The sequence below is a fragment of the Paramormyrops kingsleyae genome, unplaced genomic scaffold (assembly GCF_048594095.1).
Source record: "Paramormyrops kingsleyae isolate MSU_618 unplaced genomic scaffold, PKINGS_0.4 ups108, whole genome shotgun sequence".
Classification (NCBI taxonomy): Eukaryota; Metazoa; Chordata; class Actinopteri; order Osteoglossiformes; family Mormyridae; genus Paramormyrops; species Paramormyrops kingsleyae.
The window spans coordinates 43,021-56,272 of record NW_027326046.1 but is presented as its reverse complement, the minus strand read 5'-3'; the positions used below and the strand labels follow the sequence as shown (position 1 = coordinate 56,272).

The following is a 13,252-nucleotide window of genomic DNA, read 5'->3' as shown; positions in this document are numbered from 1 at the left end:
ATGAGATATAAAAGACTAGCTTTAATCTTTTCCAGGATAATCATCTTCATAATGGCAAGAATGATGGACAAGTCAAACGACCCAGAGAATCAAAAAACTGAGTCATCTTACAGCAAAATAATTGATGAAGCTGACGTAAGTAACAGTAATTTTTTGTCATAGATAAATATATCGGTAAAACTAAAGGCATACATTATTAAAGTTCTTGTCATACCATCACAATACCTTGAGAATATATGCGAGATTATGAAAAGGCAAGCTGGTGAGGCATTGCACACATAAATATGTAATTGCATATATATATATGCTGTTTTTAAACATATGTTTATCCTGATTCATTGAAGGCAGCAACTGTAATGTTGCATCTGAAGTCCATCCTGGCTGATATTGAAGACTGGAATCGAGATATCGATAAGGACATTGTAAGAGCAATTTAATTTCATTTCATTAGTTGCTCAAAATTAAAAACGTGAAACTGATTAATGACGTACCTTTCAGATCTGCCCATTTGTGAAAGGTGATCCTCTCATGCTAGAGGCGATGAAACTGTTGAAGGCCAGCCTGCTTGAAGTCAGCGATATTCTGAAGAAGATGCTAAAGTAAGCTGCATCAAAACATTGAAATAGCTATTGTGCTACTGTCACTACTATTACTTCACTGTTATAGTTGCTGTCATTGGTAATTGATGTTTTTCTGCTGTCTGTTTAAATTTTAGGCCTGAGGATGCACCAACTGCCAAAGTCCCTCGACATCGGATTTAATCAAGATGTTAAATTTAATAAAAGGTTGTTGAGTTTCATCAGTGTCTGACTTTATTTTTCATACTGGTCACTAGGCAAGTGGTAATGTCTTACTGGTTTGTAATCTTAGATTATACACCTCACATTAACAATTTTGAACTGCATCATTAATGATCAGTCATGTTAAATTAAAAATTGCATTTGCAGTTCGTAATTCTGAATGTGCACCTACAGCTTAATAACATGTCACAAATCAGAAATTGCTATGTTTAAGATAACAGAAAACACATGACATAGTTATGAAGTTGCTAAGTTACTGTAATGAAACCAAATGTTGAATTGCTAAGTTAATGAGACAAAACCAGTAAAGACACGTCGCAGGTCCTGAATTGCTAAGTTAATAACACAAAACCGGAATTGCTAAGTTAGTCTAATGAAGCCAGAAAACACACAGTGCAATCACGGCATTGCTAAGTTAGTAAGATGATACCAGAGAAGCCACATAACAATTCCTAATCTGCTACCAGAAAAGTCACATAGCAATATCTGAATTGCTAAGTTAGTAAGATGATACCAGAAAAGTCACATAACAGTACCAGAATTGCTAAGTTAGTAAGATGATACCAGAAAAGTCTCATAACAGTACCAGAATTGCTACGTTAGTAAAATGATACCAGAAAAGTCACATAACAATTCCTAATCTGCTAAATTAGTAAGATGATACCAGAAAAGTCACATAACAATTCCTAATCTGCTAAGTTAGTAAGATGATACCAGAAAAGTCACATAACAATACCTGAATTACTAGGTTAGTAAGATGATACCAGAAAAGTCACATAGCAATTCCTACATTGCTAGGTTAGTAAGATGATACCAGAAAAGTCACATAACAATTCCTAATCTGCTACGTTAGTAAGATAGTACCAGAAAAGCAACATAGCAATACCTGAATTGCTATGTTAGTGAGATGATACCAGAAAAGGCACATAACAATTTCTAATCTGCTATGTTAGTAAGATGATACCAGAAAAGTCACATAACAATCCCTAAAGTGCTAAGTTAGTAAGATGGTACCAGAAAAGTAACATAGCAACACCTGAATTGCTAAGGTAGTAAGATGATACCAGAAAAGTCACATAACAGTACCAGAATTGCTACGTTAGTAAGATGATAACAGAAACCACACATCGCAATTACGGAATTGCTAAGGCCGGAAAGTTAGTGTAATGAAACATATCTGTCAATGCTTTATTCATGATATGCAAATATATTCATAGACTTTGGTCACGTGAGTCGGTGGTTCAGTATAAAAGTCTCGGTAATTTTTTACGAGCTCACAAACACATTGGAAAGCTGTTTAGACGTGCATCTGGCAAGCATAACTTTTAGAAGCATTATTTGGTAAGTAATGTAAAACCTTTCTTTAGTAGCATTTAGTCTTCTACAATAAGTTTTAAGCCATCTCACTGTTTCTCATAGTGAAACCGTTAGACTATAGTTTTTAAATGTTAGTAACCCGCTGCACCCGTCAAATAGACTGAAAATTGTTTGATAGGCTAATGAAGATTTTAAAATTATTGCATTTGACTTATAATCAAGTCTATTGATGTTTTTCCAATGCTTAGAAACTTCTAGAAGGTTCTTGACGTAATTCGGAAATTCTATGAAGCTTCATGCTAGATAATGTAATTTCAGAAATGATATAACGTAATTGCAGCAATGCTATGAAGCTTGAAGCTAGATAATGCAAATTCAGAAATGCTACAATGAAATTACGGCAATGCTATGAAGCTTGACGCTAAATGATGCAATTCTGGAAATGTTATAACGGAATTCTGGCAATGCTATGAAGCTTCATGCTAGATGATGCAATTACGGATATGCTATAACGTAATTACGGCAATGCTATGACGCTTCACGCTAGACAATGCAATTACGGAAAGGGTTGCGTGTCAGAGTCAGTCTAAGAGACTTTGTGGTGGCTTGTATTCTGTAGTGCCATATATTGCAATTGATGAGATATAAAAGACTAACTTTAATCTTTTCCAGGATAATCATCATCAGCATGGCAAAGAGGACCAGTAAAACTGACAAACCAGTAGATGAAGAATGTGAGTCAACTCCGAAACGTAAAGATGAAGAGGCTGAAGTAAGTAACAATTTATTGTGATTGATACATGCAGAGGTAAAACTAAAAACATACATGATTAAAGTTCTTGTCTATATATATATATAAATCAATGCATATGCTGTTATTAAACATATGTTTGTCTTCATTGATTAAAGACAGAATCTGAAAGTTTGAAATCTATCCTGGCTGATATTGAAGACTGGAATCATACAATCGATGAGGACACTGTAAGAACACTTTAATTTAATTTCAGTAGTTTAAAATTAAAAACATTACACTGATTAAATACTTACCTTTCAGAACAGCCCATTTGTGATAGACGATCCTCTCCTGCTAGGGACGATGAAACAGTTGAAGGCCAGTCTGCTCGATGTCAGCTATGTTTTGAAGAATTTGCTGAAGTAAGCTGCATCAAAATGTTGAAAAAGCTAATGTGCTACTGCCACTACTATTGCTTTACTGTTATAGTTGCTGTCACTGGTGATTGATGTTTGCTGTCTGTCTGTCTAAATTTCAGGCATGACGATACATCCGGGCCAACTGCTTGAGTCCCTACACATCAAAATGTTTTTTTCAGTTGTGATTGATAAAAGTTACTTAGGTTTCATCAGTGTCTGACTTTTTGATTTTCCATAATGCTTACTGATAATGTCTTATTGGTCATGTTAATGTTTCATAATTACATCAGTGTTATTAGCAATACCTGAATTGCTAAGTTAGTAAGATGATACCAGAAAAGTCACGTCACAGTACCGGAATTGCTAGATTAGTAAGATGATACCAGAAATGTCACGTCACAGTTCCGGGATTGCTAGGTTAGTAAGATGATACCAGAAACGTCACATAGCAATACCTGAATTGCTAAGTTAGTAAGATGATACCAGAAAAGTCACATAACAATTCCTAATCTGCTAAATTAGTAAGATGGTACCAGAAAAGACACATAGCAATACCTGAATTGCTAAATTAGTAATATGATACCAGAAAAGTCACATAGCAATACCTGAATTGCTAAATTAGTAATATGATACCAGAAAAGTCACATAACAATTCCTAATCTGCTAAATTAGTAAGATGGTACCAGAAAAGACACATAGCAATACCTGAATTGCTAAATTAGTAATATGATACCAGAAAAGTCACATAGCAATACCTGAATTGCTAAATTAGTAATATGATACCAGAAAAGTCATGTAGCAATACCTGAATTGCTAAGTTACTAAGATGATACCAGAAACCACACATCACAATTCCGGAATTGGTAAGTTAGTAAAACGATACCAGAAAAGTCACATAGCAATACCTGAAGTGCTAAGTTAGTAAGATCACATTTATTAATTTGCTTTGTAAGTTTGTGATTTTGCATTAGTTTTGCTATAACAAATGACAACTTGACCACAAATTACACAACAAAAGCCTTTATTTAAACAATGCATTGCAATTAAGTCAAAATAATGGTGGCTTGACTTTAAACAAAATAGTAGTTTTGTACATTTAAGAAAAATAGCCTTTATTTAAACTAAGGAAATCTGTTCTCAAATAAAAATGATGGCAGCTTGACATTAAACAGGAATAGCAGTTTTGTACATTTAACAAAAATAGCCTTTATTTAAACAAAAGATGTCTGTTCTCAAATCAAAATGACGGCAGCTTGGCTTTAAACAGAAATGCAGGTTTTTAAAATTTAGGTACAAAAGTCCTTATTTTAATAAATCAATTTTCTAGGTCAAAACAATGCCACCTTTGCTTTAAAATAACAAGTTTTATTAAATTTAACAAAAGTTTTTATTTAAACAATACAAATCTGTTTCTTAATCAAAATAATGCCACCTTTACTTTAAAACAAAAGTTTTTTTTTAATTGAAACACCTACTGCCACTTAAGAGTTCTGGAGACATCTTAATCATCATCGCTCATGGTCATTGCATCTTGTCTGAAAAACAAAAACAATGACAAGAACCATGATGTAATAATTGCACTAATTGTTTCTAAATGTTAAATGTTAGTGGATTACCGTTGCAGGAGCTGGACTAAGCTCCTAAAGTTGTCAATGGTCAACCGTAATACTTTGCATGATAGTAGCAACTGGGTGTTTTTCATCAAAGTACTGTTTATCTGAAAAAACAGCATTAGGTTATGTTACTGTTTTGGTCAGGATGCATGAAGTTATATGCAATAGTCTTCCTGTTAGTGTAGCACAAGCTAAAACCATGGGTTCCTTTAAATCAGAGCTAGATAAGATTTTGTCAACTGTGAGCTATTAGTTAAGTTATCCCCAAACAACCTTTGACGGGCTGAATAGCCCACACTTGTCTGTCGTTTTTTATGTTCTTATGTACTGTTCATAAGTATGAACAATTAAAGTGACAAAGCATACTTACGATTTGTGTCGTAATTTTCTGATTCCAATAACTGCTAAATTTCTCCCTCACCATGGCCTTTAGTGATTCAGGATATACAAGCCGTCTTCTACATCTTAATCTCTGAAATATAACACAGGCAGCATGTCTTTGATAATAACATACATGATTTCTATATATCAGACCTATTAAAAGAAAATTTCAAACCTCACCCTTCCATCTATGTCCTCAACATATTTCGGAAGTGGACTGAGAACCTGTCACAAGAATGTTAACAGAGATTATAATTTTTGTATAGGTAAGATACTGCAGTCAACAGAGATCAAGGTATTGGTGAGACTTACCTTTGGGCTATCTTCCTCTTCCTCGTCATCGTCCAAAACAAAGTTGAAATCAATGTTCTCTTCCTCCTCATTTTCACCACCTTCCTCATCTTTCTCCATTTCCTCTAGATCTTCTTCCTCATTTTCACCACCTTCCTCATCATCTTTCTCCATTTCCTCTAGATCTTCCTCATTTTCACCACCTTCCTCCTCATCATTCTCCATTTCCTCTAGATCTTCCTCCCCTTCTCCCTCTTCTTGTGTCACCTCAACCACTTCTTCCCCAAAATCAACAGGTATGTAGACAATACTATCTGGAAAGAAACATTATGTTAGTGTCATGATTACTATTTGTACTTTAATCTGTAGCTGACAACTACCTGTTTCTTGCTGAGGTTCACATGCAGGGTCTTCCTCCAAAATGTGACTGGGCAGTAGGACTGGCGAAACACCAACTGCCCCCTCCTGGTCATCGTCATCAGAAGACAACACCTGGGGTCTCAGCCTCTTGTAAGGTGTACTGGTTTTCAATGCCTTACTTTTACCAATACCTAAGGCCTCATTCACAAAAGCACGACCCCGTTGCAGATCGTTCACTTCCAGTTCGGCGACATAAAACTTATCTGCTGTTGTAAGACTGTGACACATAATTTGGGCCACTAGTCTGCGCTGGTCATCAGGTAGGTTTCTCTGTGCCTGCAGACAAGATACATGATCTGATGACTAGCGCTAGAGAAGTTAGTAAGATGAAACCAGAACACAAATTTTCAATCAGAAATCACTTAGTAGGACGAAGCCAGAAAAATATGTTGCAAATCCGGAATTGCTAAGTTAGCAAGATGAAGCCAGAAAACAAAAACATCAAATCAGAAATTGCTAAGTAACTAGGACAAAGCCAGATAAATCATGTCGCAAATCCGGGATCGCTAAGTTAATAAGACAAAACCAGATAAGACATGTCGCAAATCCGGAATTGCTAAGTTAATAAGACAAAACCAGAAAAGACATGTTGCAGATCCAGAATTGCTAAGTTAAGACAAAACCAGAAAAGATGTCATAAATTAATAATCTATCATACACTAAGCACATCACTATTGCTTTAAATTTAGACTTACACAGGTCGCAACGGCAGAGCGAATCTCTGTGACGCTGAAGCCCCTGCACATCCCACAATCCAGGCATGTTTTTCTCACAAGCTCGCAGAGCTTTTTTAGTGGCTCTCCGGAGGAGGAAAAGAAAAATGTCCCTGGATTGTGGTGGTATCCTGATAGTCTTCGTCTCATTTGCACAAACTGCTGCATCCACAAGTACTCCCTGTTGTTGAGGGCAATTTTTGCCCTCCCGAATGATCCAGACGTCTTGTGGCTGGACACCTTTAAGAATGCAACAATGTGTTACTCAGCATGGAGGCTCCCTGGGTGCCGCTAAAGGTGGCTGCCCTTTGCAGACAGCTTGCGCTACAAAGAACAAGGCAATAAAGGATATATTATTATTATTATCATTATTGAAAACCAAGCAGGTCAATTCACAACTTAACTATCCCAAAGCACATTACATTGGTGTGTCACGATCTAATAATCAGTACAATATCAATTTTTTGGTACTCACGTTGATGACATATAGATTATCTATCTCCTGGCACTCATTAAATTCAGTTAGTGTGAGGTTTACGAGCACACTCACACGGTGCCCAGTACAGATAAATATATACGTTGCCAGTGCGCCTATTGCCTCGTTTCTTGTGTTTATGCAACTGGGGTCTTCAGATAGTTCATCTGTGAGCAAAACATATTAAGGCATTTACAAGACTTTTTCAAGAATCCTTATGCATTACAACTACATTTTTTTAAAAAGTGATCAGTGGTCATTGTTAACAAGCCACAGCACACAGTGCACACCAAAATGTATCCTCTGCATTTAACAAATATGTGACATCGTGACATTGCAGGGGGCAGCTAATTCAGCAAATGTAGCCCCCCACTACCAGAAATTATGCAGTTGAGATTTCCACATTTCAGCAATTTGCATTTCTTACCAAGAAATTCTGGAATTCGGCCCCGTAGTGTCGTGATTAGCTCACGCAGGTCGTTTCTGGTAGGCATCTTCCTTGTTTTGAGCTCTTTAACATGTTGCCGGTGCCCTACTATCTTTTTTGCTAGGGAATGTTTCTGCATTTTTAAATGCCTCAACAGACCCTCTAAAATTTTTTGGCCAAGCCGTACAGAGCTTGGCCGTCTCTCAATTAGAAATTCAAAAAACTTGCAAACGGAAATGAGATAATTTTTGCAGGTCGTGACTTTAAATTTTTCTGTCAAAACCTTCACCCAATCATTTAATTTGCTTGGTTCATTCAGGAATTTCAAGTGAGCAGGTGCTGTGTCAGATGAAGAGCCCCACATAAACTGAATGAAGCTCTTTATGTAACCCAGTTCCTGCTTCTTGTTTTCACCTTTTTTCTTGTCGGCACCAACACGAAATAGGGACTCCTGAAAATCTGGAAGTATTTTATCTATAAGAAAGGAACACAATTAGCCATCTGTAATGTGGCTATTTATAATGTGAATAGCAATCTTCGGGTGACAGCGGTACTACATGACCATAATGCAGGTAAAACAAAGGTGACCAGTTTAACCTAATTTTAAAAGCTTTAACCATTTCAGGCTCAAATTGAGTTTTTGTTGCTAAAGGACAACCAAGACCTGCAGTGGTACTTTTTAGTAAAAAAAAACTAATAAAATATGTATGTGAGGTAATAAGGTAGTTAGTTTTTAACTGTTGCAAATCAGCAACGCCTGCCTTGAGAAGGTTAAAATTCCCAACAATGGACGTTTTGAAAAGAATTACATTATGTATATAGTCAACATTTCTTTTAACATTTCTGTAAGATATAGTTATGAAATAAAATACACAAGAAAAATACTAGGCATTGTCAACAATGCCGTCAACTACAGAAGTTTAAAATAACTGCATAATATAAATATTATACTTATTATTATACTTACCAATAAAGAAGAGCTTATGTGTTGCTTGGCTGGGGCCTGATTTGTCCAAATTCTCCCCTTCAAATTCATCAAGGCGGGATTGAAGCTCTGTGACTTGGCGCTTCAATTCCTCAATCTCGCTGTCTCTCTTATTATTTTCCCCTCTATGCTTCATGACTGCTTTTTTTGCAGCAGCACATTTGGCTTCATGAAGCATAGTCTTAAGATCGGCACCACTCTTGCCATGAATGATTTCTAGGTGCTTGTCTAGCCGAATCAACTTTTTCGAAACACAACCAGGTATTGGGCAGTCCACTGCACCAGAATACCGGCCTGTCTTACAAGAAACGAGGAGCCTTCGCTCCTCGTTGCTTGTAATGTTATGCACATCCCTCAAATGTACTGTCACATTCATATAGTGCACTTGACACAGTGGGCAAGGCAGCCTTTTACGAACCATGTTGCATCCTTTGAAAAAATAAAAATGCAATTACATAGATAGATTGATAGATACTTACCTTATCGTAAATAAATATAGACAAAAGGAAAGAAACCGTAAAACACATATCACAGTTCCAAAGTTGCTAAGGTTTCTATAATGATACCAGAAAACACACGACACAGTTGCAAAGCTGCTACATTAGTAAGATGATACCAGAAAACACATCACAATTCCTGAATTGCTAGGTTTGTATAATGATACCAGAAAACACATCACACTTCCAAGGTTGCTAAGTTAGTAAGATACAACAGAAAAGACACATCGCGATTCCAGAATTGCTAAGTTAGTAAGATGACACCGGAAAACATACATCGCAATTCCATAATTGCTAGGTTAGTGGAATGAAACCAGAAAACACACATCACAGTTCTAAAGTTGCTAAGTTTGTATAATGATACCAGAAAACACACATCACACTTCCAAGGTTGTTAAGTTAGTATGATACACCAGAAAAGACACATCGCGATTCCAGAATTGCTAAGTTAGTAAGATGACACCGGAAAACATACATCGCAATTCTAAAATTGCTAAGTTTGTATAATGATACTAGAAAACACACAACAGAATTCCTGATTTGCTACGTCAGTAAGATGACACCAGGAAACACACATTGCAATTCCTGTATTGCTAAGTTAGTAAGATGACACCGGAAAAGACACTTCACAATTCCGAAATTAAAATAAGATAAACATAAAATAAGTACAGAAGTTGTTCAGCTCAACTAGAGAAATTATATAACTATACATAAAGTGCATTCGCAAGAAAAGTCAAAAGACTGAAGTTATAAATTAAGTGTACAATCTTATGGCAGTAGGGAAGACTAATTTTTTTTCTAAATAATTAAACATATTCATGTTTTTCAAGATGAATCATCATATCCACAAACTACACAGCAAACCGAATAACTACTTACCAAAAATGATCAGAAATGCAATTCCGGAAAATGATTTGTATTCCCCTGATGATCCGCTGTTCCACAAAGTAACACGCTGCAAGTCTGAAGAGTTCTGAGCAGCCTGAGAGTGAGCAAAGCCTTTTATACTGCCCCACCCACTGTGCTGATTGACACAGATTCGCCCCAATGAATGCTCTCAGTTTATAAAATGAAATATTTTATGCATGTTTAAATGTCCCCTTTAACAAAAAAAAATTATAATTATTTTTAAAGTAATTTGTTACATTTATTTTAATTAATTATACATGGAAAAAATTACACGTCACAGTTCTGAAGTTGCTAAGTTAGTAAGATGACACCAGAGAAGACACGTCGCAATTCCAGAATTGCCAGGTTAGTAAGATGATACCAGAAAAGTCACATCGCAATTCCTAAAGTGCTAAGTTAGTAAGATGATACCAGAAAAGTGACGTCACAATACCTGAAGTGCTAAGTTAGTAGGATGATACCAGAAAAGTCACATAACAATTCCTAATCTGCTATGTTAGTAAGATGATACCAGAAACCACACATCACAATTCCAAAACTACTAAGTTAGTCTAATGAACCCATGAGGTACTTCGCAATTCCGAAATTAAAATAAGATAAACATAAAATAAGTACAGAAGTTGTTCAGCTCAACTAGAGAAATTATATAAAGTTCTATACATAAAGTGCATTCGCAAGAAAAGTCAAAAGACTGAAGTTATAAATTAAGTGTACAATCTTATGGCAGTTGGGAAGACTATTTAATTTTTTTTCTAAACAATTAAACATATTCATGTTTTTCAAGATAAATCATCATATCCACAAACTACACAGCAAACCGAATAACTACTTACCAAAAATGATCAGAAATGCAATTCCGGAAAATGATTTGTATTCCCCTGATGATCCGCTGTTCCACAAAGTAACACGCTGCAAGTCTGAAGAGTTCTGAGCAGCCTGAGAGTGAGCAAAGCCTTTTATACTGCCCCACCCACTGTGCTGATTGACACAGATTCACCCCAATGAATGCTCTCAGTTTATAAAATGAAATATTTTATGCATGTTTAAATGTCCCCTTTAACAAAAAAAATTATAACTATTTTTAAAGTAATTTGTTACATTTATTTTAATTAATTATACATGGAAAAAATTACACGTCACAGTTCTGAAGTTGCTAAGTTAGTAAGATGACACCAGAGAAGACACGTCGCAATTCAAGAATTGCCAGGTTAGTAAGATGATACCAGAAAAGTCACATCGCAATTCCTAAGGTGCTAAGTTAGTAAGATGATACCAGAAAAGTCACATCACAATTCTGTAATTGCTACGTTAGTAATATGACACCAGAAAAGTCACATCGCAATTCCTACAGTGCTAAGTTAGTAAGATGATACCAGAAAAGTGACGTCACAATACCTGAAGTGCTAAGTTAGTAGGATGATACCAGAAAAGTCACATAACAATTCATAATCTGCTATGTTAGTAAGATGATACCAGAAACCACACATCACAATTCCAAAATTGCTACGTTAGTCTAATGAACCCATAAGAGGTACGTCGCAGTTCCAAAGTTGCTAAGTTGGTAAGATGATACCAGAAAGACACTTCGCAATTCCAAAATGTGTCAGTCACTAATTTTCACACTTTGTGAATTTTGCACTATTTTTGAACTTTATCACCACAAAGGTCTGACAGGGCATTACTAACATTTCAGGAAATATTACAAAAAAAAATTTAAGTGTAATTGTGGAAGTGCACGGTCAGTTGATGGTCACAATATTAAATTATGGTTTTGTTAATGATTTATTCGTAATATGTAAATCAATTTATAGACTTTAGGTATTCATTGGGCGAAAATCTGTCACGTGAGTGGGTGGTTCAGTATAAAAGTCTTGGTACTTTTTCACCTCACAACAACATCAAAAAGCTGGCTGCAAGCTTTATTGTTCAAAGCATTATTTGGTAAGTAATGTAAAAAAAAATTAGTAGAATTTAGCAGTTTTAATCAATCTCACTGTTTATTTGTGAGTGAAATGCTTAGACTAAAATGTTTAAATGTAAGCGAGATGCTGTGCCCGTCTAATACGGTGACTGAGAAACATTTGGTAGGCTAATGAAGATCAGAAACGTGAAGCGGCATATTAATGTGATTGCATTTGACTTGCAATCAAGTCTATTGATGTTTTTCCAATGCTTGGAAACTTCTAGAAGGTTCTTGCTGTAATTAAAAAATGCTATGAAACTTCACGCTAGATAACGCAATTCTGGAGATGCTATAACGAAACTCCGGCAGTGCTATGAAGCTTGAAGCTAGATGACGGAATCCTGGAAATGCTTAGAAACTTCTAGAAGGTTCTTGACGTAATTCAGAAATGCTATAAAGCTTCACGCTAGATTACGCAATTCTGGAAATGCTATAACGAAATTCTGACAGTGCTATGAAGCTAAAAGCTAGAAAGCTAGATAATGCAATTCCGGGAATGCTAAGAGACTTTATGGTGGCTTGTCTTCTGTAGTGTCATATATTGCAATGGATGAGATAGGAAAGCCTAACTTTAATCTTTTCCAGGATAATCATCATCATGGCAAGGGCAACCAGTAAAATTTACAAACAAGGAAAAGAAAATGCGTCTGCGCAGAACTGCAAAAATGAAGAGCGTGAAGTAAGTAATCATAATTTGTCACTGATAGATACACAGGTAAAACTAAAAACATATATTAAACACAATACCTTGAGAATATCTGTGAGATTATGAAAATGCAAGCTGGTGAGGCATTGTACACAAACACACGCACAAACATGCATATATATATATATCAATGTGTATGGTGTTATGAAAGATATGTTTCTTCTGATTCATTAAAGGCAGCAGTTGAAAAACTAAATTACATCCTTACCGAAATTTGCCTTGACATGTGGACTCGCCCAATTCCTGAGGACATTGTAAGAACACTTTCATGTAATTTCATTGGTTGTTCAAAATTAAAAAGGTTAAACTGATTTAATGCTTACTTTTCAGCTCCGTCATTATACGAAAGGCTATCCTCATCTGCTAGCTGCAATGAAAGAGGTGAAGCTAAACCTGCGCGATATCTCTTATTATATGAAGAAGATAGAAAAGTAAGTTAAGACATTGAAAAACTGAATGTGCTACTGCAACTACTATTACTTTATGTTATGGTTGCTGTCGCTGGTGATTGATGTTTGTCTGCTGTCTGTTTAAATTTCAGGCATAAGGATGCATTGGCGCCGACTGCTCCAGTCCATCCAAATTAGATTTAATGAAGATGCT

At 35.8% G+C, this 13,252-nt stretch overlaps 1 protein-coding gene and 1 long non-coding RNA gene across 2 annotated transcripts; one reads left to right on the top strand and one right to left on the bottom strand.

Moving 5' to 3' along the window:
- The first annotated feature begins 2,087 nt into the window (after positions 1 to 2,087).
- LOC140586965 (uncharacterized) lies at positions 2,088 to 12,960 on the top strand. The gene is made up of 3 exons (XR_011988738.1): positions 2,088 to 2,141; positions 12,529 to 12,622; positions 12,826 to 12,960. It is a non-coding gene; the product is annotated as an uncharacterized lncRNA (long non-coding RNA).
- LOC140586964 (uncharacterized) lies at positions 4,339 to 8,011 on the bottom strand. The gene is made up of 9 exons (XM_072708508.1): positions 7,590 to 8,011; positions 7,163 to 7,329; positions 6,670 to 6,927; positions 5,935 to 6,250; positions 5,576 to 5,868; positions 5,444 to 5,488; positions 5,253 to 5,354; positions 4,886 to 4,986; positions 4,339 to 4,804 (listed from the first exon to the last, which is right to left on the bottom strand). The coding sequence occupies exons 1-9, from the start codon at positions 7,951 to 7,953 to the stop codon at positions 4,771 to 4,773; spliced, it is 1,680 nt and encodes a 559-aa protein (XP_072564609.1). The 5' UTR covers positions 7,954 to 8,011; the 3' UTR covers positions 4,339 to 4,770.
- Positions 12,961 to 13,252: the final 292 nt, after the last annotated feature.